Genomic DNA, 24855 nt, shown 5'->3' with positions numbered 1-24855 from the left:
CGTTAGCGAGGCATTGGGCGGTCTTTTCTGTAGCGTCACGCGGCTCTGACGTCTTCACAGGCCCGGGCATGCGCAGAACAGACAGCATGGGGGGAATCGACGCTGTTGTACTGCGCATGTCCGGTCCAGTGAAGAGAAACAATACCGGACGTCCCTGTATAATGCCGCCGGAAGTGGAAGGCGACACCGGAAGTGGGGATTTCCCGGGTTATGGCGCCTAACCGTCCTTAGTCGTGGCCGGGGATAGGCCAGAATGCCGGTGATACGAGATGCCGTAAGGCGAGTATAGTGTAAGTAGTGCAATAAGCGATCACTGTAATACTCGTCATTAGCGGCCGTGGTACTATAATATTATACATCATGGTGCGGGGACGTGGTCACATGTTCCCCCGGCGGGCCTGGAGCCACAGACACCCGTGTCCTCACAGCTCCTGCTGTGTACTGTGTGTGTTGCCTGACTGGTTGTTGCCCACAGCAACCTATGACGTCATCGCTTTCACTCGTCATCTAAATGACGGCCGCAATGTCATTGGTTGCTATGGGACCAGTGAGTCACATGTTCCTCTGTGTGAGGGATTCCAGCTGCCGGCCCTTTGTTCCCAGAGGGATAAGCTGCCGCCAGGCTTGGCTCTTCTCTCCCCCACTATTGAGGGATCAGAGAGAAGAGCGGCAGCCCAGCTGGTCCCAGCCCTTACGCCACATGCTTATAATGCAGTTGTATTTAGGTTTTTGTTTTGTTTTGTCTGTAATTCAGGATCCTGAATTGGGAACAGATAAAGGACCCATTGCATTCTATGGAGTCGTCAGCACGGATCCACGTTTGGCCACAGATATAAAAGGAAGGACCCTCTCCTTCCCCTGATCCCCTGCCGGCTCACTGATCAGTATAAAGTGACCCTGTAGCGGCATACTGACAGTGCTGCATTGTAGAGGTCCTCGCGCTGTGTCTTCTTTGGGTCGGCCTTTCTCCCGCTGCTTTGAAGAATAACTACTTTTATTGCAGCACGACAGGCAGTCACCCTAGTGTGGCCTAGAGCGTCCGTGCCCCAGGCCCGCGGCGCCTCTTACGCTATAGGCCATGCCAGACTGACTCCCCGCCGTGCTGTAGCAATGAATGTAGTTTTTCTTCAATATACCGTCACCAAGGCTGACCCGCAAAAGAGACACAGCGTCTACAACTCAGTCCTGCTGGTTTGGGGGCGGCTACGTGCAGGTACAGAGACCCCTCAAGACATTGTCTACGTGGGAACTGAGTATAAAAACAGAAAGTTTTAAAGTGGATCTCCAGGCTGAGAAAAACATGGCCGCTTTCTTCCAGAGACAGCACCACTCTTGTCTCCAGTACAGATGTGGTTTGCAATTAAAGTGACGGTACCACCAGGCCCGGGCTGAAGCACTGGAGGCGGCGGACCCACCCTTAGTAGGAAGAAACTCCAGCCCCTCCATGACGTGACTCCATTAGAATCAATGGAACCCTATCATAGAGGGGCCGGGGTTTCCTCCCACTAAGGGTGGGTCGGCCGCCTCCAGTGCTTCAGCCTGGGGCTGGTGGTACAGTCACTTTAAGCCCCATACACTTCAATGGAACTGTTTTACAAAACCTGCACCCAAACTGTAGACAAGAGCAGTGCTGTCTCTGGAAGAGAGTGGCCATGTTTTTCAAACACCAGAGAACCCCTTTAACTATTATTGGGTCTGTTATACATAGCACTTTTTTTTTTTCTTTATACTCTGTCTTCTGCTCTGACTTTGGGTCTGCATCATTTGGAGCACATTCTCTATAGTGTGCCTTAGCGGTGTCTGCCCTTCCTTCAATTGGTCCCCACCTGACCACTAATAAAAATCACCCGACAAATCTGTAAATCTTGATTTCAAAAATAAATTTTAAGTCATCTGAGATCTCTCTGTCCACAAACCACACAGCCCCATGTAGCTCTAGTGTGGAGCAGACCTGTCAACTGTTCAGGTCCCTCTCTGAACCCCAACACTTGGCATTTGATTCCTTGTAGCTGCAGAAGTTGGATGCCGCCCTAGGGAGAACTGGAGAACATGGATACAACCATAGGCTGTATCCATAGGGAATCTGTTGCTGAGCATTGGGGTTCAGAGAGCAGTTTGTGTGTGTGTATATATATATATATATATATATATATATATATATATATATATATATATATATATATATGAGAGAGAGAGAGCGCAGTGGTTCATTCCCAGAGACACCCCTGGATGTAATTCTATTCTTATTACATGAGAACACTGTAAATGAATGAAGCCATCCGTTTGGTGGTCCCTGTGGATTCTACATTTACAGGGATGTTCCAGAATCAGAGCTTTCTATTGTTTTTTATTCTCTTTCTCTTCCCTCTGTAGGTAACACCTTCACAGACAGCTTTGACACTGCCAAAATGTCATCCTCTACCTCCTCGCAGCAGCTGCTGGGGCTAAACCCCTCAAGTCACAGCCTCCAGGAGGGGAACGCGGTAGGTCACAACAGATCGCATCACTGTCTGTCTTAAAGGGTTATCCTGCCATTGTCTGTCAGTTTTACGAAAATGCAGTAGGAGTAGTCGTAGTCTATATCAAGATAAAGTTAAATTTACAGTTCCATCCTTTGTTATGCGCTACTACTGATGTTCCGTTTATTTCTGTTTAGTGGACATTCCCTTTATACACTTTGATCTCACTGTTTCGCAACATTCCAGATACTGTAACCAAACGTTGTATCTTTTTTGACTGTGTTGTGTACTCTGGCTTATTCTTTATTGTCCACCCACTTTGTTTTCACAATAAAAATCTAATAATGAAAAAAAAATTTACAGTTCCTAAACAGCTTACCCCCAAGAGCTAAAAAAAAATGAATGTAATGCTCCCAAACCTAGCTGGCCTTAGTCGCCAAGCCCCCCAGAGTATTTTGAGCCATCTCCCATCTTTCTAGCTGCTGCCGATCCTGAGTTACATGTTTTTCTAAAAGCCATTTTAGATCCAAGATTCTCTGGGCCTGTTCAACAGTATGGAGGCACTCTCAGCCAATATGGGTATGAATCCATCCTTGCAGATCATGTAGACCCATACATGCTGATTGTCCTCCCTGGGGTGGATGGGATGGGACATGTCACACGGCTTGTAAGGTCCGACATGGATTGGAAGCACATGGCCAAGATTTCGTGTAACGATTTTGAAGCGACGATTTGGTTTTTCTAACAATCAGCAATTTGACAAATTAATGGTTAGAAAGTTTGTAAGAAATCGTTATTGCGATCGTTTTTATGTTAGCCCATATTTCAGGGTGAATCTTTGAAAGACTGTTTACACAAAGCGATCTGCGAATTTTTAGCGAACAACGAATGACGATTTGAAAAGATGTTGAAAGATCATAATAAGCGATTTCTCGTTCGTCGCTTGATCGTTCATTGTGTTTACATGGAACGATTATCGCTCAAATGCGATCGTTATCGAGAAAATTCGAAAGATAATCGTTCTGTGTAAATGCAGCATTAACCTGGACCACTATTTACTGACTTGAACATAATTGAGCATTTGTGGGACCACCTCAGTTTCTGTGTTCCTCTATGGATCCTCCACCATGCACGCTCTAGCAGCTGGGGAATGCACTGCAGTCAGTATGGCTCCAGGTACAGCCTGTCACTCCCAGCCTGTCAGGCTGCTGTCTGGGCAGCACATGGCGGTTACACTGGATATTAGCTAGATATTACACCATGCATATTATAGTTACACTGGACTATTATCCACTACCAAAACAAGCTGCTCAGAGGAATGCTCTGTGGGTACATGTTGCTTAAAGCGAATGTACCATCAGGTTTTACATGAATAGACTTGCGCCAGCTCTGGGATGCCAGTGGTGCTGTCCTTTCTTGAAACATGGCTGGTTTTTGCACATGGTGCCTGCCCGGTCTAAAGCACTGGAAGCCGGCCCCCAGTGTGATGAACCCTCCCCCTCTTCTAATGGAGCTGCGTCACAGAAGGGAGATCGTCACGCTGGGGGGGAGGGGGGGGGGGTCTTGCTCTCCTTTAGTGAAATTGTTTTTAAAAAAAAAATGCTGGTTATTCACTTAAATCTAATATTCTATTATGTGTCGACATATAGTGATTATTTTAGGAAGTTTTGTTCTGTAACCCTGTGTGTTCCTCTCCCCACTTCTCTGTGTTCTAGGTACGACCACAGCAAGCTCTACTGAAGCTTTTACACACAGCAGGGGCAAAGGGAGACACATTTACATTAAAACAGGTGAGCCTATCTCTCCCTCCACCTCCACTATATCTGCTATAATAGGAACGCTCTGTCAGGACCCTTTTACACAAGATCAGAGCTTGTTTGCAGAGCCTTTACATTTTATATTTCTGCTTATGTTTTCATCATGAAATGTCCAGAAGAGTCTACATTCCTTCCTTAAAGGGGTAGTGCGGCGGTAAAAAATTATTCACAGAATAACACACATTACAAAGTTATACAACTTTGTAATGTATGTTATGTCTGGGAATGGCCCCCTTCCCCGTGTCCCACCCCCGCATGTGTACCCGGAAGTGTAGTGCATTATACATTACCTGATCCGTGTCGCGCCCGTCCGCCATCTTGTGCCAAACGTCATCTTCGGCCGGCCGGCCCGAACACCTTCGATCTTCCCGAGTGCCGTCCGCCCTCTGCCGCGTCATCAGCTGCTCAGCCGCGATTGGCTGAGCATAACTGTGCTCGGCCAATCGCGGCTCAGCGGCTGATCGGAGGTGTTCGGGCCGGCCTGCCGAAGATGACGTTTGGCACAAGATGACGGACGTGTGTCGGCTCGGATCAGGTATGTATAATGCACTACACTTCCGGGTACACGGGTGGGGGGGGGGGGACACGGGGAAGGGGGCCATTCACAGACATAACATACATTACAAAGTTGTATAACTTTGTAATGTGTGTTATTCTGTGAATAATATTTTACCGCCGCACTACCCCTTTAACAAACTCCAAAATTCTAAACAAAAAACATTTGAGCCACAAAGTAATTTTTTAGAAAAAATTCATAAATTTTATATAAAAAAAGAAACATTATTTAAATACATATACCACAGCACAGAACACACAACACAGCACAGGGAAGGCGAGACTGCACAGATCACACGTGTCATATGTAAAATAAAGTAAAGCGCACACTTTGACCAGTGAATTTTGTATTTTTCAAAATGCCTAATGCAAAAATAAAAAATAGCAGAGGCAAAGCGTGATTATGACAATTAAAGACAGCTACAGAGTAGAAGGAAGAAAACTGTACATGTATATTGGCATATAGCTAAAAAGACCAGGAAATAACCTGAATGAAGTAGGAAGAGTACAAAGTATATAGGAAAACAGCTGGCAGAGAATAGGTTAACTGTCACCCCCCTTTGTGCATTCTGACATCTCTACACAGGTGTAAAGGGTAAATTTAGCGTTTTTCATACCTTATTTCATATCATACGTCATGGTGCTTGTTCAAGTAAAAAGTGTCCTTTTATCAACTGCAGATTGTGTTAAAGGGGTAGTGCGGCGGTAAAGAATTATTCACAGAATAACACATTACAAAGTTATACAACTTTGTAATGTATGTTATGTCTGTGAATCGCCCCCTTCCCCGTGTCCCACCACCCCCCACCCGTGTACCTGGAAGTGTTGGTGCATTATACATTACCTGATCCATGTCGCTCATGTCCTCCATCTTGTGCCAAACGTCATCTTCGGCCGGCCGGCTGAATCGCTGCCGCCGCCCCCCTCTGCCGCGTAATAACTGTGCTCAGCCGCGATTGGCTGAGCATAACTGTGCTCAGCCAATCGCAGCTGAGCATCGGATGATGCTGCAGAGGGTGGCCGGCATTCGGGACAGTCGGAGCTGTTCGCCGGCCGTCCGAAGAAGACGTCACTGACTGAAGATCGGAGACAGGGGTCGGCACGTGACAGGTATGTATAGCGCACCACACTTCCGGGTACATGGGTGGGGGGTGGTGGGACACGGGGAAGGGGGCCATTCATAGACATAACATACATTACAAAGTTGTATAACTTTGTAATGTGTGTTATTCTGGGAATAATTCTTTACCGCCGCACTACCACACCACGCCACCCCAAATTTTTTTTTTGCTTATTTAACACACATTACATAGTTATATAACTTTGTAATGTGGTTAAGTACCCGTTCTGGCCCCCTTCCCCCACTTTCGGACCCCCCCACGGTCCGAGTCTTCTGTCTCCTCGGCGTCTTCATGGAAAGTGAACAGGAGCGCATCGCATGGCTTCCAGCTTGCTCAGCCCTGATTGCACACTGGCAGCCTTTTCCATCCACTGGACCCGGAAGTGAGAGACATCGCTGGACGGCGGTGACGGAGAGGCAGACGGCGGGCCAATCGAGTGGCGATCGTCACCGGAGGGATGGTGAGTATGGTGTCTGTGTTTTTTGTTTTTTTTTTTTGTTGGGGGGGGTCCCGTGGGAGTTGTCCTTTTAAGTCTATTTCACACACACAGAGTGAATCGGTGAAAGACCGTTTACATGTAGCGATTTGTGAATATTTAGCCAACAACCAACGACGATTTGAGAACATGTTAAAAGATCAAAATGAACGATTTCTCGCTCGTTGCTTGATCGTTCGCTGTGTTTACACGAGATGATTATCGTTCAAATGCAGTCGTTATCTCGAAAATTAAACGCACCATTAGGGTCCTATTACACGAGACGATTATCATGCAGAAAATCGTTATTCCATTCTAACATGTGACACCAGTAGATAGAGGAGACAATAGCAGCTCCCTGTGGAATGACCTCTTCACAGGTCACAGAGCGCGCTCAGTAATGTTTCACATTCATACCAAGGGGACAGACTGTCTATTGTCGTCTATGTCCATGAGACTCGCTATAAAACATGTCACTAAATGCTGTTAAAAACAGCACAGGCAAGATGCCCCCCCCTATTAGAATGTGAAAATAATGAAATAATACAGTCAGAACATAGAAACAGATTAGAGTAAAAGAACAACTCTTAGTATCTGACCGAAGAAAATTTAGGTGACACATTCCCTTTGAATTTATGAAGGTCCATGCACCTTTTTGTTAAATCCGTTGCAGGGTATGCATGTACACTAGAGATGAGCGAACCTGGAGCATGCTCGAGTCCATCCGAACCCGAGCTTTCGGCATTTGATTAGCGGTGGCTGCTGAAGTTAGATAAAGTCCTAAGGCTATGTGGAAAACATGGATATAGTCATTGGCTGTATCCATGTTTTCCAGACAACCTTAGAGCTTTATCCAAGTTCAGCAGCCCCAGCTAATCAAAGGCCGAACGTTCGGGTTCGGATCGACTCAAACCCGAACCCAGGTCGCTCATCTCTAATGTACACATATACACACATTTACACCTCCCATGATAAATTCCCCCCATTTGGGTTTACTTGGAGCGTGTATGACAGTCACTGCACTCTATGGCACAGTCTCTCTGTTTTTCTTTTTTCTTTTGAAAGAAGTTTCATTTTATATTTTGAAATGTGGAGGCGTACGTAGGCTGCTGTGGAAAAACACTTTAAGGACAGTGTGTTGTCCTCCCTTACATGCCATGAAAACTATTCCAGTGGGTGAATTGAGTTGAACTGTTCAGATGATACAACCTTGAAAACTGATTCCTGTATAAACTGAGGTTATTCTGAACAGATTGTCACATGTGCGTATAAAGACCTGCTCCCGTTCCATTCTCTCCTGAGAAGAAAACAGCCCAGTTCCACCTCCGGTAAATAGAAATGGCTGAGAACCTGTCAACCCTGCCGCTTTTATTGTACATAGTAGAACACGTACGCCTAAGGCCCTGTTACACGGAGTGATAATCTGCCAAATCAGGATGGTTCTGCAGACTATCGCTCTGTGTAATAAAGACATTGATCAGCTGAGGAGCCGTACATCAGCGTTAAAAAAAAATATTGTCCGCTACCCGCTCATCACTACGTGTCGACGGCTGATGACTGTGTAGGGAAAATAATAATAGTGTTTATATTTAGGTGTCCTGCTGCCTTTACACCATGTTTCTTGCTCTGCTCAGCCACCTGTGACACTTCTGGCCTGTATGTGTACTGACAAGCTGCTGGGAAACGCTTCGTTCCTATACACAATGCTCATTCGGCTGCGGGCTTTGAAGTCTGCACTGCTCCCTGCCTCTCCTGCCCAGGTGCTGGGAAAAGATGGATCCAGTCATGGGAAACTTTTAGAGATTCGCTCATCTCTAGTTGTGATCACAAGCAGTTTTATAATATACTCACCTTTTTTTTTTTTTTTTTTTTTCCCCCCCCCCCATGTTTAAATCAATGTTATACATACGGCCACTAGGCGTCTCCCTTCCTGCACTTCCTGTGCTCCATGCTTCCTCCGTGCTGATATTTGGTCTTTTTTCTTTTCATAAAAAGAGACCAAACACAGGAAGTCCCTGTCCTCTGCCGCTCACACAAGGAGAGACCCCTGTCCATCATGCTGGTTGTATATCAGCTGAGGGTGATTACATTAGAATAATTATATTAGTAACCTTTGCTAATTCTATTCTCAGCTCTGCAGCTTACCCGGAGACAATGCTCTTTGTTATGTAACAGTTCAGTCAGTATAATGTCACTGTGTGGTTACAGAGGTTTTGATCTTCCAGGCTTGTCAAAAGTTTTCAGTGGTGGGGGGTCTGGCTGCAGGTCTGAACAGGGTCCATACTCTGCAGCATGGAGAAACAAAATTTAAAGGGAACCTGTTAACTCCCCCATGCAGGGGTGACAGGCTCCCGACCCCCCGCTAGAGCCCCCTATACTTACCTGATCGCGCCGGGTCCCGCTTCTTGAGCCGGTCCGGTGACTGAGATTTCAGCCCCCATTCATTCTCTTTGGCCATCAGACCAGTTTTACTCCGTGTGAACGGAGCCTTAAAGGGGTTTTTCAGAGTTAGAAAAACATGGCCAATTTCCTCCAGAGACAACTCAACTTTTGTCCCCAGGTCAGGTGTGGTTTCCAATTTAGCTCCATTCACTTCAATGGAACTGAGTTGCAAAACCTGCACCCAAACTGGAGATAAGAGCGGTGCTGTCTCTGCAGAAAGTGACAGCACCTTTGTTTTAGAAATGGAGCTGCAAGTTGCCGTGTGACCCGCAGCTCCATTTATTCTCTATGGAGCTGCCGGAGAGAGACGAGTGCTGTGCTTGACTCCGGCAGCGTCGTAGAAAATAAATGGAGCTGCAGCTAATGTGGATTAAACACTGCCCAATTGACTGTCTGGGCCCTCACCCAATCTGTAGAGCAATGGCTCCCTATGAGTGGTGACAGATGCAAGTTGTTGGAATAGGCCACAGGTTGTGTTCAGCATTGATCATACATCAGGGTACATTGGTGGAGTTCTCCTGACTGGTACTAGGAGTGGCGCTCCGCTCCGCCAGTGGCTTTGACCTTACATGCCTTTGGATGAGACGTACTCGATTAGCACTTTGTATGGAAAAAGCAATCTCCATACAATCAGCCATTCTAATCCTTGACAGGGAAGGCAAACAGTGGCAGATTTATTGCGGTGACAACTAATCTGCGTGATTTATCCTGGACGCCTCTGACTGGGGTCTTAATGCAAAGTTTGTGGAAGATTAAAATGAAAAAAAAAAATGGTTAGAATATCTAAAAGAAAGAAGAATAAATAAGCAAGTTAAGGTTGTGGACAGAGCGGTTCTGTCAGCGAGGTCTTAAATATAGTGCGCCTTCATTACCAGTATGTCAGCGCCTTCGGCAGCTCCGTGACTTATAGGAAACACTTATGCATTTTAATAACTTATTTAGCTGCAATTGGTGGCGGGGAGAAATAAGGGCCATAAAGCAATGTCTAACCCCTGGCCGGACGGGAGTCACGTTCATCGCTTATAAATGCGGTATAGGAAGTGTTGGCCTCGTGTTCTGGAGCACATAACCGATCACAATATTCTGGGTTATTAGGACCACATTGGTTGAGGTATACATTGCATTAAAAAAAAAAAACTGCTTTTGTGTCGCCACATTCGCATTCCAAGGTCTATAATGTTTTTATTTATTTCTCCACTGATGGCGCTATACCAGGGTTTATGGGTTTTCGGGAGAGTGGAAATTTTTTACTGCCACCATTTTGAGAGGGACGTTTATGGGGGTCAATTATGGGACAGGAGCGTTGTAAGAAATGCTTGTTTGGGCTGAATTGGCCTGCGCAGGGACAGCGTTCAGCTAAGAATGGGAAAAACCTGCGATGTTCGGCTGATCGTCTTTTTAGAACCTGCTTGAAAATTTATCGGCATTGGCCGCATATCTTCTTGTGTAAACAGGATGAGACCGATGACTATAATGTCAGCATAGATGTGTATATATCTGTGCTGTCAGTTTCCATATCAGAGAGCAGTGCATACTATACTTAGGGCCCTATTCCACGAGACGATTAATGTTCGTATAATCGTTAACGATAAACGATCTCAAACGACCGCTATTGCGAACGACCTGAAATCAATCACCCATTTACACGGAACAATGATCGTTACTTATGATCGTTCTTGCGGTCGCCTCGTAGCAGCTATTGCGTTCGTCGATACTGCGAACGATCGAACAACGTCTTATTCCATGCAAACGATTTGCGAACCAGCAACGATAAATATAGGTCCGGGTCTTAAGCGATCAACGATTTCTCGTTCGTCATTTAATCGCTAGCGGCTATTCAACTGAACAATTATTGCTTTGTTCTGAACGATTTAACGATTATCCGAACGATAAGCGTCCCATGGAATAGGGCCCTTTCCGCTGTTGCAATCTAGCATCCTATTCTCTGGCTCTTCCATCCAGCCCCTGTGTCTTCAAGGCACGTCTCCTTTAGTTGTCAATCATTCTAAAGGAGGCGGGGCCTGAAGAAACAGTGGCAGGATGGGAGAATCAGAGGAACAGTATGCCGGATCAGAGCAGCAGCGGTAAGTATGCACTGCTGTGTGATGTGGAAAGAGACGGCACTGATTCATGTATATTTGCTGTTTTCATGACTGCATCAATGATGCATGGATTGTTTGTGCAGCCCGGCCGCTTGACTTCGCATGCTGTCTAAAGGCTCTGCAAATTAGCGATAACCTTGCTTATTGGTGCTAGTTTGCAGCTGCCCGTGGCTGTGATCTCTGCCAGCCACCAGCCTTCAGCAGCTCTTGCCACATACTTCCGCTTAGCCAATCGGTGACTGGGGCGGGGCACCACTGCATTCACTGGCTCAATCCGTGACTTTTCAGCAGCAGGAGACTGGTACGTGACATACCTGGATGCCTGACAAAAAACATTGGGGGGCTGTCGGAGACACCAAAGAGTGGCACAAAGGGGGGCACGGGAACAGGTAAGTATACTGATTTTTAAGTTTTATTATGGGACTTCCTCTTTAAGTCTCTCAACTGCCTTGGTCAACAGTGACTGTTGCATCTAAGGGGTTAAACCACCCTGAGAATGGAGTTGACTCCTGGTATACTGCTAACCCCCAATATTCCTGAGGTGTCATCTGTTTCATCCCAGCTCACCTACATCCATGCATATTACCACTAGTCTAACAACCAAAAATTCAAAAATTTTATGCACTGGTTTGTTCTGTGTTGCTGACTTTGTGAGTAAGGGCTCTATTACACAGGATGATTATCGTGCGTAAAATCCTTGTATTGTTAAAATTTAAACAATAATCGTTTTGTGTACATGGAGGCAACGACTGAAAAATCGTTTGTGTGTCATTGATCGTATCTTTTGAGCTGAACCTAAAATCATTGTTAATCGTTCATTGAACTCTCAGTGTAACTCCACATCGTTCCTTCATTTGTTGGGATCTGATGGAGTAAACGATCGTAGTAACGACTTTCGCTCTGTGTAATATGGGGAACGATTTCAGGAAGCTCTAGTTTGCGTTCGTTAATCGGTAAAAATCGCTTAGTCTGATAGTTCCCTTATATGATTACATTGTCACCTGTCAGGTCTCTTCAGGCAGCTGCGATCCCTTCCACTCCTCACCCACATCTATCCCCCCTGTTCCCCTGATTGTCTCCCCAAGCACCGGATACTGCTGAAGAGACCAAGAAACAGCAATAGTCTGGGAGTTCTGCAGAGTTATAAACCTCCCCTGATCACACTCACTATCTCTATCCGCTGTGTGCAGATTCTGTAGGTTATTCTGTGTGATGAAGCCTGACGCTGCTATCCTGTATGTAAAAGCTACCGTAACTGATATACGATATATAGTGTGAGTTCTATGTCACTGATCTGTCACTTGCTGCCCTGAGGACTATAACCCCCAACACCCCCCACGTTTATTCCAGTCACCCTGTGAAAGCATGTGTAGCAGTAAGCATATCTATGCAGTATGTTTTCCATATTTATGTTGATTTATGTCCCTCCATAGGTTATGCATTTCTTGGGACAGTACATCATGGTGAAGCAGTTATATGACAAGCAGCAACAACACATTGTTCACTGCGGCACGGATGAGCTGGGGAAATTACTGGGCATCAGCACCTTCTCTGTGAAGGACCCCAGGTGAGGAGCTTTCCATGTACTCATCGTGACCCCTTCTCATATTTGCAGAGTTTCAGTCCCTTTATTGCAGCGCTGCTTTGTCCTGCCATGTCTCTGACTTATATGGTATATGTTATATACTTGCCTTTGCCAGCTCATGGATGCTCAGTTCTGAAATCTAGTAACAGTGTCCGTTCTCTCCCTCTGCAGTCCGTTGTATGAGATGTTAAAGAAGAATCTTCATCGAGTTCCTTGCATAGGTAAATACGTCTGCTTTGTGTGTTGAAAGGACTACATTAAGATCAGGGTCACTGTGTACAATACTGTTTTCTCTGCTTGATGTCAGGTAACCCTGCAATCTGTATGTAGCATTAGATGTGTACCTGTATATGTGTGTGGCCAGCTATAAGGACTTCTTTTATAGGCTTCTATTCATATCACTCCACCTGCTCCACAATAGGTATCATGCACGATATCTTTTGTGATGTCTTCTGAAGATTCCAGCTTGCAGCATCTACCACTACACGACTCTGACCATTGGGCAGCGATGACCAGTTTATAGGCATTAGACTGTCAAGGGGATTTTCACCGCCTCTTATTCATCCACTGGGTGTGAATCTTAAAGGGGTTATCCAGCACTACAAAAACATGGCCACTTCCCCCCTACTGTTGTCTCCAGTTTGGGTGGGGTTTTGAAACTCAGTTCCATTGAAGTAAATGGAGCTTAATTGCAAACTGCACCTGAACTGGAGACAACAGTAGGGGGAAAAGTGGCCATGTTTTTGTAGCGCTGGATAACCCCTTTAACACTGTCCCTGATGGTCTAAAGGTCTTCATACACTTCAGGCTCAGGATCCTATTAGACGGGACGATGAAGCTGATCAATAATGTAAACAGCCTATTACACAGCTCGATGATCGTTCAACAAGGACTTTGTGTGTGTGTGTATGTATATATAATATATATATATATATATAGTTAGTGATGTCCATGCAGCCCTTGCCCTATACTGTTACACATCACCTCTCCATGCTCCCGGTCTTCTCCTGCCCTCTGCTTGCTTCCTGGCACCGCCCTGCAGCTTTAAAGCTGTCTCTGAGCTGACAAGCCACTCAGCCAATCATTGTCTGGGACCGCCGTGGCGGACAGGCTTTGATGACCGCTTTGATGCTACAGCACGCAGTGCAGGGAAACAAGCAGAGGGCAGACCGTGAGCGTGGAGAGGTGATGTATAGCAGTGTATTCAATAGTTAGCCATGGGACCCCATGTGCGGTCAGCGACGATGATTTTAGGTTCTGACCCAAAGACACATTTGGCCGATGATCATTGTCTCTATGATGGTAAACGGTTATCACTCAGTGTTATAGGGCCTCTAGACCAGAGGTGTAAAACTGTGGCCCTCCAGCTGTTGCAAAACTGCAATTCCCATCATGCCTGGACAGCTAAAGCTTTGGGTTTGGCTGTCCAGGCATGATGGGAATTGTAGTTTTGCAACAGCAGGCAGGTTGCGAGTTTAACACTCTTGCCTTAGACTTTACTCGTGTTTCTGGCCATGTTTTTCTTAGCCTGGATAACCCTTTTAAATGTGGTTCACCAGGGGCGAGAGGATAGGGGCTAGAGATGAGCGATAGAGATTGTCCGAACCTCAGCGTGCAGCATTTGATTAACCGTGAATCAAAAGTTTGTTGCGGCACTAGGGAGTCCTGGAAAACAGGGATACAGTCATAGGGCTGCATCCAACTTCCACAACCACTGGTAATCCAATGCGGCACACTCTTGGTTCACTCATCTCTAATAGAGACCACCCATCTACAAGCTCATTTTCATATTGGGCACTGGATTGTTCTGTGCAGTAGCAGACATTAAAGGGGTTCTCCAGCACTACAAAAACATGGCCACTTTCTTCCAGAGACAGCACCGCTCTTGTCTTCAGTTTGGGTGCAGGTTCTATGACTTCCATTCCATTGAAGTGAATGGAGCTGAATTGCAAACCACACCTGACCTGGAGACAAGAGTAGTGCTGTCTCTGGAAAAAAGCAGACATGTTTTTGTAGCACTGGAGACGCTGCCAGCTGTAGTTTTCTGAGAATGTCCTCTTGGTTCTCCACACCTTTAGTACAGATTATGACTTGTTGGTAAAACAAACAATGAAACGGTCATCACTAAAAGAATTTTAAGGGTGCGTTTACACGTGCAGGATCTGCAGCAGATTTGATATCGATGTAACAAAATAACACAGCATCAAATCTCCTGCGGATCCCGTACGTGGGAACGCACTCTAAATCTACCAGAAAAGCAGAGCAAGCCTCTGTTCATACTATGAAGTTCTGTTCTGTCAGGTTTTCTAAGTTGCCTTCTTATAGCAACCATCTTGTAGACTTTTCTGTGGGGAAAACAAAATGGAAAATTGAACGCTTTCATGGCTCTGTTAAAGGGGAACTGTGTGGAAAAAAAATGTTTTCAGATCAACTGGTGTCAGAAAGTTATATAGATTTGTAATTTATTTCTCCAGTCCTCCAGTACTTATCAGCTGCTATATGTCCTGCAGGGAGTGGTGTATTCTTTCCAATCTGACACAGTGCTCTCTGCTGCCACCTCTGTCCATGTCAGGAACTGTCCAGAGCAGTAACAAATCCCCATAAAAACCGACTCCTTCACTGAACAGTTCCTGACATGGACAGAGGTGGCAGCAGAGTGCACTGTGTCAGACTGGAGACACAGTGCAGGACATTTAGCAGCTGATAAGTACTGGAAGACTGGAGATTTTAAATTAAAAGGTAAATTACATATCTATATAACTTTCTGAAACCATTTGGTTTAAAAACCCTTTATTTCCGCCAGAGTACCCCTTTAATAACAAGCCATGTTACTAGTCTAAACAGAGACAGTCTTTGCAAATACTTTACTGTTGTTATACTGGTTTTGAGATCTTTTGCTTGTTTCCTCCATACATATATATGTAACTGCTCACAAACTTCTGCTGGTCGGCCATGGAAACTAACAGCAGTCAGACCTGCAAGCTTGTCTTGTCAGCTTTGTGTCACCATGGTCTTAGATCCCACAGAGAACTGTGTTTTGGCACCTGCAAATTTTATATCTAGCCCCAGATTTGCTAAATGACAGTGCACAGTGTTCTTTATGTTCTGGGTCCCCTCCCCCACAGCAGACAAGTTCCATACGGCATATACACTAGACCGAAGCTTTCAAAATGCTTCATATAAATATTAAGGCCAGGGGATGGGCAACTGTCCGCCCTCCAGCTGTTGCAAAACTACAAGTCCCATCATGCCTGGTATAGAGCTTTAGCTTTGGCTGTCCGTGCATGATGGGAATTGTAGTTTTGCAGCAGCTGGAGGGTAGAAGGTTCTTATTCCTGGTTTAGGCATAACACCCATGATCAGCGAGACGTGATCTGCACCCTGCGCCTCTAATTCCAGCAGCATCATACAGAGAAATAACTAGAATGGAAGTCTGTGATGCAGAGGGACTTGCACCTTATTCACACTGTCTTGATGTATAAAGGATGATGGATAGACGTTACATTTATAAAAAAAAAAGCATTTTGAGAACATCTAGTGCTCTGTATATGTTGTATGGAACAATTGGAGAATAAGCATCTGTAACTAAGTCCATACAATTAATTTTTTTTTTTAAAGAAATCAACAGGGGTTGTGATAGCAAACAGTTTTGCTTTTACTGTTTTTTTATTTTAAGTTTTCTATGTTTAAATCAATTTTACATTTAGCTACTAGGTGTCTTTCTTCACTGCGCATCTGTACAGCTGCTGCATGTCAACATTCAGTAGCAGAGAATTCTGCATGTGCTCGCATTGTATGGTCAGCTCTCCTGTCACACAGCACCAAAACCCGTGTAACCACACAGTAACATTATACTGACTGAATTGATACATAACACAGAGCATTGTCTCCTGGTAAGCTGTAGAGCTGATAATACAATTAGCCTAAGGTAATTGTCCTCGGCTGATATACAACCTGCATGGTGGAAAGGTGTCTTTCCTTATGTGAACGCACAGAGGACGGGACTTCCTGTGTTTGGTCTCTTTTTTTTTTTTTTTTAACAGAGAAAAGACCAAATATCAGCACGGAGGGAGCATGGAGCACAGGAAGTGCAGGAAGGGAGACACCTAGTGGCTGTATGTATAATGTTAATTTAAACAAAATACTTAAAAAATAAATTAACAGTATATTACAAAACTGCTTGCGATCACAACCTCTGTTGATTTCTTTAGAAAAGTGTTTGTGACAGTGCCTCTTTAGTGTTACTGTCATTTAAACAACTTTGCAGAAATCAATAGTACAAGCGATTATGAGAAACTCTTCAATAGGTTTTATTAGGCAAAATAGCTTCCTTCTGTACTGTTAAGTCGTTGGGGGGGGGGGGGGGGGGGGAAGAAAAACAGGCTTATCTGCTCATTATCAGGCAAAGTTGTCTACATTACATAGAAGCAGGCTGAGAATAGGTTTGCTGTGTCCATTATATCCTATGGAAGGGCAGAGGCAGATGAATGAACAGCAAGAGAAGAGAACTAGCCCTGCAGTTTGGAGACTGTCTGGCCACAGAAAATGCTGGATTCACAGGTCAAACAGCTCAGTGCTGGTCTTGGAACTTGGTGAGGTAATATTGCAGGATGTTGTGCTGTACTGGCTCCTGCACAGGCTGCTTCTCTCCTATCCCAGCTCAGTCATCACCCTCAGCCCCTTCTCCCTCCACGTGTTATAATGGACACAGCAAACCTGTCTTCACTTTGCTTCTCTGCAACAGATAAGGAGGGGGGACAGCCTTGTCGGTACAGAAGGAAGCTCTTTTGCCTAGTAACAACTACTACAGTGTCTCTTATAATCGCTTGTACTATTGTTTTCTGCTAGAAATGATCCCATTCTATGGACATAGGTAGGCCATGCTGGAAATAGTCTAGTGTGAAGGGTCAGTGGTCCTTCAGGGAGCCATTACCATTGACTACTTATACCTTGGTGCTTGCTGTACTTATTTGTTGTGATGGTATTATTCTAGTTCCTATTTGTTTCCTTTAGGACCATTATGATATTCCTATATGTATTTCTTTACGCTTTTTGCTGTTATTCCAGCACAGCTGACTCTCTCAGGATCTCATATAGCTTGTTTGCCACCTAGGTAAAGTACACACGCCCCGCTGACTATAATCTTCCTATTGGGGGCTCCCTGTGTGCCTTTCTCATAGCCAAACTAACAAAACCTGGATTGAAAGCACATATATTACTGGGGAAGGGATTTCTTTTTTCATCCGATTTACAGATGCTGCTCAAAGTCCCTCAAGAGACCAAACGCAGGATACGGGCGGTTTGGAGCGGCAGAAGGTAAAACCCGGTGTTTGTTGACCTTGTACAGAGCCCCCCTTCTCTGTACCTGCCAGCGTCGGATCTCCAGACCGCTTTTACAAACCACTCAGGTTCATCTGGAGTCCACGGAGCAGGGACAGAGTTACCCTTCTCTGTTCCCTTTACTCTCACAGTCTCTCATTCTGAGCTGTGAAAAGATGCGGCAATTGTTACCGGCCACCTCGGGGGAACGGCTGCTTCTAGATAGAATCTGTGTGCTCAGTTACACAGAGATGGGATGCATTTATATAGGCCAGGGATGGGGAACCTTTGGCCCTCCAGCTGTGGCAAAACTACAATTCCCATCATGCCTGGACAGCCAAAGCGAAGCTTTGGCTGTCCAGGCATGATGGGAATTGTAGTTTTGCCACAGCTGGAGGGCCAAAGGTTCCCCATCCCTGCTATAGATTATAGACCCTTATTTATACTATCAAGTAACCTACCCCCAGAACTAGAAAATATGTGATTTCTAATCATGTAATGAGAATTGAGCGTTATTCGTCACTTATTTAGTTGTATGGTAAATATAACAATATTGTGATGGAGATAAAATACATAAATATATAGAAGAGATGGTTGTGAGGAACAGTTCTTCTTCCTCCTTAAACCCAGAGCGGTGTTATGTAGGTGGCCGGTATGAGGTTGCCGCATCTCTCCACAATTGGGGTGTTATACTGGTATTGATGCAGTGGCCTTTTTCTTTCCCTCCATTCTTTTTTTAGCGTTACGATGAATTTGGTAAAGAAGAGATGACGGACAGGGCGGTTACATCTTCCTCCAGTCATCAGCTGCTCTCACACGGTTAGTTATACAGGAATACCCATAGGATAAGCTAACAAATAACCAGGATCGGTGTGGTAAGTTAGTTCCTAAAAGTTCCGTTTTCATTTGTCTTTTATAGATGGTGAAAATTCAGCCATGCTAAAGCAAGATGGGTTGGACCTGTCCTTCGAAGAATGGGATGGTGCTGGTCTACCCTGGTGGTTTTTAGGGAATCTTAGGACAAACTATAATCCTCTTAGCAATGGATCCACAGACATCCCTTCTAACCAGGTATGTTGGTTGATTACTGTATGTACGTGTACTCTGTAGATATACATTGTCATTTATAGTGTACCTGTCTTGTAAGCGTCCATGTTCAGCTGCAGCTTTGTCTGCCCACAAACATTTAGACGACTTAGCAGTGACTGTATGTTTTAACCCCAATAAGAGACTTAAAGGGGTTATCCAGTATTTTAAATAAACATGGCTGATTTCTCCCAGGAGCAGTACCAAGCAGTCTTTAGCTTGTGTGTGATATTGTAAATCATTTCTATTGAAGTAAATAGAAGCTATTAGATCCATTTTTGTAAGAAAGCAGCTATGTTTAGTTAATTTTTTTTATTTTTTTAAATCTTTTGGATTCACAGATGAGGATCCTCTTCTCTTCTCGGTCCTGCGTTACATAAGGCAGCCTCAGTAGAGGGAACTCTTATTGTGGAGGGAGTTTTCTAAATCGTCAATGTTTCTTCTTATTTCCTAGAAAATTGTGTTCAAATTTTGTACTGTACTGTGAAAGTTTCTCTATGTCCAGACTCTTCTCTTCCACATTGCAGGACATAGACACAGCACTCGTTTCTGATACCACTGATGACTTGTGGTTCTTAAATGACAGTCGGTCAGATCAAATTAATGTGGAGGTGAAAGTAGAAAGTCTGGACTCTCAAGACAGTGAGGGGGAAGATGTGAGAGACGGAGAAGGGAAGAAGGTAAGCCTTTTTACTTCTATATTTATAATCAAGGATTTTTCTTTGAACCACTTACATTTTTATACTAGAAAAATTATTTCCCCCCTCCTCCTTTAAAATGTCACTGTCAAAAACAAAAACAGATATGTTAGATTGATGCCTCTATCAAAATGAAAATATGCAGAATGGTTTCAAAATTTTGTTAAAAAAAACTTTTTTCTGTGTGTAATTGAAAGTTATACCATTGGCCACTAGGTGTCGCTGTTTCTGCTCCTCTGCCTGTAGTCAATACATGCTTGTCTACGACAACTGCAGCACTTGGACAGAAGTAGTGAGGGCGGGCCATTCAGAGATCTGCGCTCTCCTGTGCTGTCGATAACAGTGCTGTGAGCCAAGCGGCATGCTACTTACAGGAGAAAAATTTAAAAAATAAATAAGACTTTTTCAGTGGTCTTTGAAAGCTGTTCACCTAATCTGCTGCTTGGCTGACTGCACTCTGATTGATTGACAGCACAGAGCACTGAATACTGTTGTGGTAGACAAACATTTATTTACAACAGACAAAGGAGCAGAAACAGTGACACCTAGTGGCCAACGTTATTATTTCCAATTAAACACAATTTTTGTAAATAAATTTTCAAATACATGATATATTGAGGCCTCTGTCGAAATATACAGAGTTTTTTTTTATGACCGTCCAAGAAGTTTTTAATGAGGTCCAACAAGTATCTATTTAGACAACATGTTATATAACAAGTTCCAGTTTATTAAAATCCACTTTTATATCATGTAGGCCAGAAATAGAGATGATTCACCTAGTGCCAACAACACCTTAAAGGGAATGTGTAAAACATGGCAAGTACAGCCGTGTAATGTTATATACTGTTATATAGGTTAACGTTAAAGCCAATCTGTACTGCTTTCTTCTCAGGTGATCGAGCTGACGATTTATGATGATTTAGAGGACACACAAAGCCTGAGTGATACGGACACGGACATCGCCTCTGAGGTTCGGCACATTTACATTAGTTCGCTGCATATTTGCTTACATTAAAATTAATGATTCATCTCTGGAAATCCCCCCCCCCCCCCCCCCCTTTACTCTCTTCAATGAATTTCTATGACATCTCCTGTCTGTCTCTCTTCAGGACTGCTGGCAGTGCAACAATTGCCATAAGTATAATTCTCCTTCAAAACGCTACTGCTTCCGCTGCTGGGCGCTACGCAAGGACTGGTATGCCGACTGTCCGCCTCTCACCCATACACTTTCCACGCCCAGTCTGCCGGTTAAAACCAGTCCTCTAGAAATGAACAAAGGCATTGACATCCCTGACTGCCGCAGGACAGTCTCTGCCCCTATGGTGCGAGTGAGAAGCAATGATAACAAATCGCAAGTTCCTTTCTTAGAGCCCTTAGATTTGGCATCAAACCTCAGAAGTCTCTCCGAAAGCACAGACACTCTTCTCGGTTCGGAGGAAGCCTCGCTGGATTCCAGTCGCCCCTTATTAGAACCTTGCAAGCTGTGCAACAGACGCCCACGGAACGGCAACGTAGTCCACGGGCGCACGGCCCACTTGGTAACCTGTTTCCTCTGCGCATGCAATCTGAAGAAGTCTCGAAAGGGATGTCCAGTGTGTCAGAAACCAATACAGATGGTAGTAAAAACCTACGTGGCGTAGTATGGGAGGAGCACCGCAGATCTGTAGGCCTCCAGCCACGTGTTTTCTCTCTTAAGCACTTTTTTTGTTTGAAGGAGACCTGCGTAGAAACCTTGTGAAAGATTGTATTGTTTACCTGGAGCGGTGGGGTGCTTTGCCGCGCTCCACTCTCCACATCTGACCATGCTTTATCACTGCCATGATATACTAAAGTATTGTCTCCTTGCACAACCCTGCTTAGTCACCACCAGAAGCAGAAAGGAAGACTTTTGTAGAGAGTATTTATAAAAGAATATATATATATGGAAGAAATATGTCTATTTATAACCGAGCTTCAGGCTTGGTTCCATGTGCCTGCAGTCCTTGTTCGAGCCCCTTCTGCCCAGTATTCTAGCAGTCTGTCACAGTGCAACTATAGTCAACATTTTCCAAGGTTCCGCTTTTTTTTTTTTTTTTTTTGTGATCATCTTAGTTATCTTTGACTCCTTCATAATATGAAGAACTTTTTAAGAACATTTAGTTTCCCCTGCCCCTAGGCAGGCCCGTGTCCTCGGAGGGCAATACTCTTTAAGTGTTTTTCAGTTGTATAGATGTCCATCTTGCCAAAGCCTTCCCTTACATGCGGCTTTAGAGTGAAAATAACCAAAAAAGCCCAAAGTAAGCCTAATTTTCATGTGCACTTCTGCAAATGGCTACCTCCATGAAGCTAGTGTAGTACATCTATTAATGACACCTGCACTTGGGTGCCGAAACCATAGACAGACCTTACCCTTGAAGGTGCTGTATGGTGGTAGGAGTACCAGATCTTGTGTGTGCGTTTTTTTTTTTTTTTTTTATTGAAAATTGAATTCAAGCCTTTTCTGCTTTTAACTCAGTTGAGTTATATCTTAATAGTGAAGCAAAGTTATATGAACAGTTCTGCTAGACTTAAAGGGGTTACTTCACTTTTAGCTGCTTCTGCCAGCATGGCCACAGGTGGGTGAATATTCCCAAAATATGGATTATAGGAGCAGATAAGTCTCATCCACATGTTACATTATAGACCTTCAATCTAGTGTCCGCATGCTCATCGCATATCTGCATTGACATCGCAACTGAACATTTTGCATCGCATGTGGACCGATCCTTACTGCATCTATAGGTGGTAATAGTGATGTGCAGCAAAAACCTGTTATCTGTACTATAATACTCTATACCAGGGATGGGGAACCTTCGGCCCTCCAGCTGTTGCAAAACTACAATTCCCATCAGCTTCGCTTTGGCTGTCCAGGCATGATGGGAATTGTAGTTTTGCAACAGCTGGAGGGCTGAAGGTTCCCCATCCTTACTCTATACGTACCTGTAGGGACTGTGTTAGTGATAGTTTGCCTTCGCCTTGTGGCTTGAAACGGCCACAGCTGGTGAAGCCTTTTACTCATACATAATCTCTCCTATATCTTACAGTTTCTTATAGTTGATTCACTTACTAGTATTGTAATTTATAAATGAATGGTATGGGGGAGGGAGTTCTATGCTTCTCACAATATACATGTAACCTTAATCATTCAATTATTTCAGACTGTGTGCGGCATAACACAGCTTTCTATGCCTGGGTTCTATAGTCTATATATATATATATATATATATATAATATTTTAGAGCGTGATATGGGAATAAAAAATATATACATGGCTGGGGATGGTGTGGAAATGATTCTCCACTACACTGATCCTCCGCAGTGCTGGTCACCACTCATTCCTATCTTATGTAACAGCCCTGCACACCCAATCAGTAATCGCAGAGGGGTTCTACCTTAGGGGCCGTTCACACATCCTCAAAACGCCGGGAGCTCTGAATCAGTTCAAATCTTCGCGCTACTGTGCTGACACAGCCGCACAAATGATATAAACCACACTCAAAGGTTGCTTCTAAATCCTGTTTGTTTTAGTTCAGCTTCCTAATACAAGAGGTTTTCTCTTATTCCCAAATCTTGTCATGAAGCTCATACAGTCATCGGTTCACAAGTAAATGAATCCGTAGATTGATACATGGTTCCTGGAGACCAGTACGGACATATTGGTCAATGGACCTTTTTCAACCAAGTATACCCGCTGGTACGGTTAGGCTTGTGCCTATGAGTGGTTGACTGCAGAGCGCGGTGATGGTCGGATCACTATCCTTTATTGTTTTAGTGCATTTGGTATAATTTGTCTGTAATATATTGGACTGAGGATTGTGCAGACATATCCTTTTATAAGGAACCAGGGAGAAGTGGTGACCAGCGAAGGGCTGGGAACGTCAATGCGGGTGGGTTGAGTAAAGCTTGTAATTTTTACACCAACCCCAGCCATGTAGATAGGCAAAAACACTGCGCAATTCTTGTCGCGTTTTTAGGCGATGTTCACACGCCATCAAAATGATGGTCGTTTTTTATTGAGCAGCCAGCATTTAACAGCAAATATTGGCCCTTATTTTAAAACACCATTTTGACCGTGTGTGTGTGAGCATAGCCTAAAGGTTTTTCTGTTCTGATTGATGAACTCTCATGCCTCTCAATGAGTTACCCAGTCTTAACAGAAGATGCATGTTATAACCTCAGGAGAGATGCACAGTGTGAACACGACCTTATCACTTTTATAACCCTTTGACTGATCGCCATGGTCTTATTCCACAAGCGTTAGCACTGGTTTGCTCACCTGCATATCTTGACTATTGCATTTTATTTTGTGCCTTGGACGTTTAGCATACTTTGGTTAGATTATTTGAATGTGCTGATGTAAGCAAATTAAGAAGACCCCCGAAAAGGTATGTGCTCTAACCCCGAACCTGTGATTCTCTCCATACAAACCTAGTCCTTATTCTTTTCAATTGTTGTTATTAATGCGTGCGAGTGAGAACGAGACCTGTTTGCACTCTGTGATGCTTTGGTAGCAAATAATCTGCATTTGACAGCCGTGAAATATAGTCACTTTAAGACTGTGATGACGTTTTGTTTTGGGTTTTTTTCTTATTGCTCTGAAAAATAAAGTATTTTACAAAGTTGAAGTGCTTTTTGTATCTTTTGTATGAATTGGAAAATCCTGAGTGGAGGGGAATTCTGTGAAATGTTCCTCACTAGAGGTATATTAACGGGAATCAACAATACAATAGACACAGCCAATTAACATTGTCCGAGATGCGTCGACGGATGTGAAAACGTAGAATGAGGAGACCGCATACTAGCAGATATTTACGGTGGTGCAAAGGAGAGAAACACAGAATTCAGTAAAATGGAACGAGTCCTGCACTCAACGATGTAGACTTTCTGCTTCACTTTATTGGACAGAGAGGGGAATAGGTGCAGGCGTGTAGCCTGGTGACAGCCTGTTTCAGATCTGAACCCTTCTTCCGGCAAGTTGACCTGGCCGGAAGAAGGGTTCAGACCTGATCCGGCCTTTCTCCAGGCCACACGCCTGCACCTATTCCACCTGTTTTCCTCCCTGTATGAAGACTAACAAAGTGAAAAAGCAAGTCTACAGTCAGTGAGTGCAGGACTCGTGAAGCTCCGCCCAGGTGACACTGTCCACTCATGTAATGAAGTGAGAGTAAGGTGGGGTGA

At 44.3% G+C, this 24855-nt stretch overlaps 1 protein-coding gene across 2 annotated transcripts; it reads left to right on the top strand.

Moving 5' to 3' along the window:
* The first annotated feature begins 121 nt into the window (after window positions 1–121).
* On the top strand, window positions 122–24302 carry MDM4 (MDM4 regulator of p53). 2 transcript variants are annotated; one of them, XM_069944373.1, is made up of 11 exons: window positions 122–279; window positions 2374–2483; window positions 4175–4249; window positions 12405–12538; window positions 12728–12777; window positions 17811–17872; window positions 18616–18694; window positions 18795–18946; window positions 19489–19641; window positions 20552–20629; window positions 20769–24302. In XM_069944373.1, exons 2-11 carry the CDS (start codon window positions 2409–2411, stop codon window positions 21297–21299), a joined length of 1389 nt encoding a protein of 462 aa, XP_069800474.1. In that variant the 5' UTR covers window positions 122–279; window positions 2374–2408; the 3' UTR covers window positions 21300–24302. The 2 variants fall into 2 exon arrangements, with proteins under 2 accessions (XP_069800474.1, XP_069800473.1); XM_069944372.1 differs by having other exon boundaries at window positions 122–290.
* The last annotated feature ends 553 nt before the right edge of the window (window positions 24303–24855 follow it).

This window comes from Dendropsophus ebraccatus, chromosome 11 (assembly GCF_027789765.1).
Source record: "Dendropsophus ebraccatus isolate aDenEbr1 chromosome 11, aDenEbr1.pat, whole genome shotgun sequence".
Classification (NCBI taxonomy): Eukaryota; Metazoa; Chordata; class Amphibia; order Anura; family Hylidae; genus Dendropsophus; species Dendropsophus ebraccatus.
This window is presented reverse-complemented; position numbering and strand designations above follow the sequence as displayed.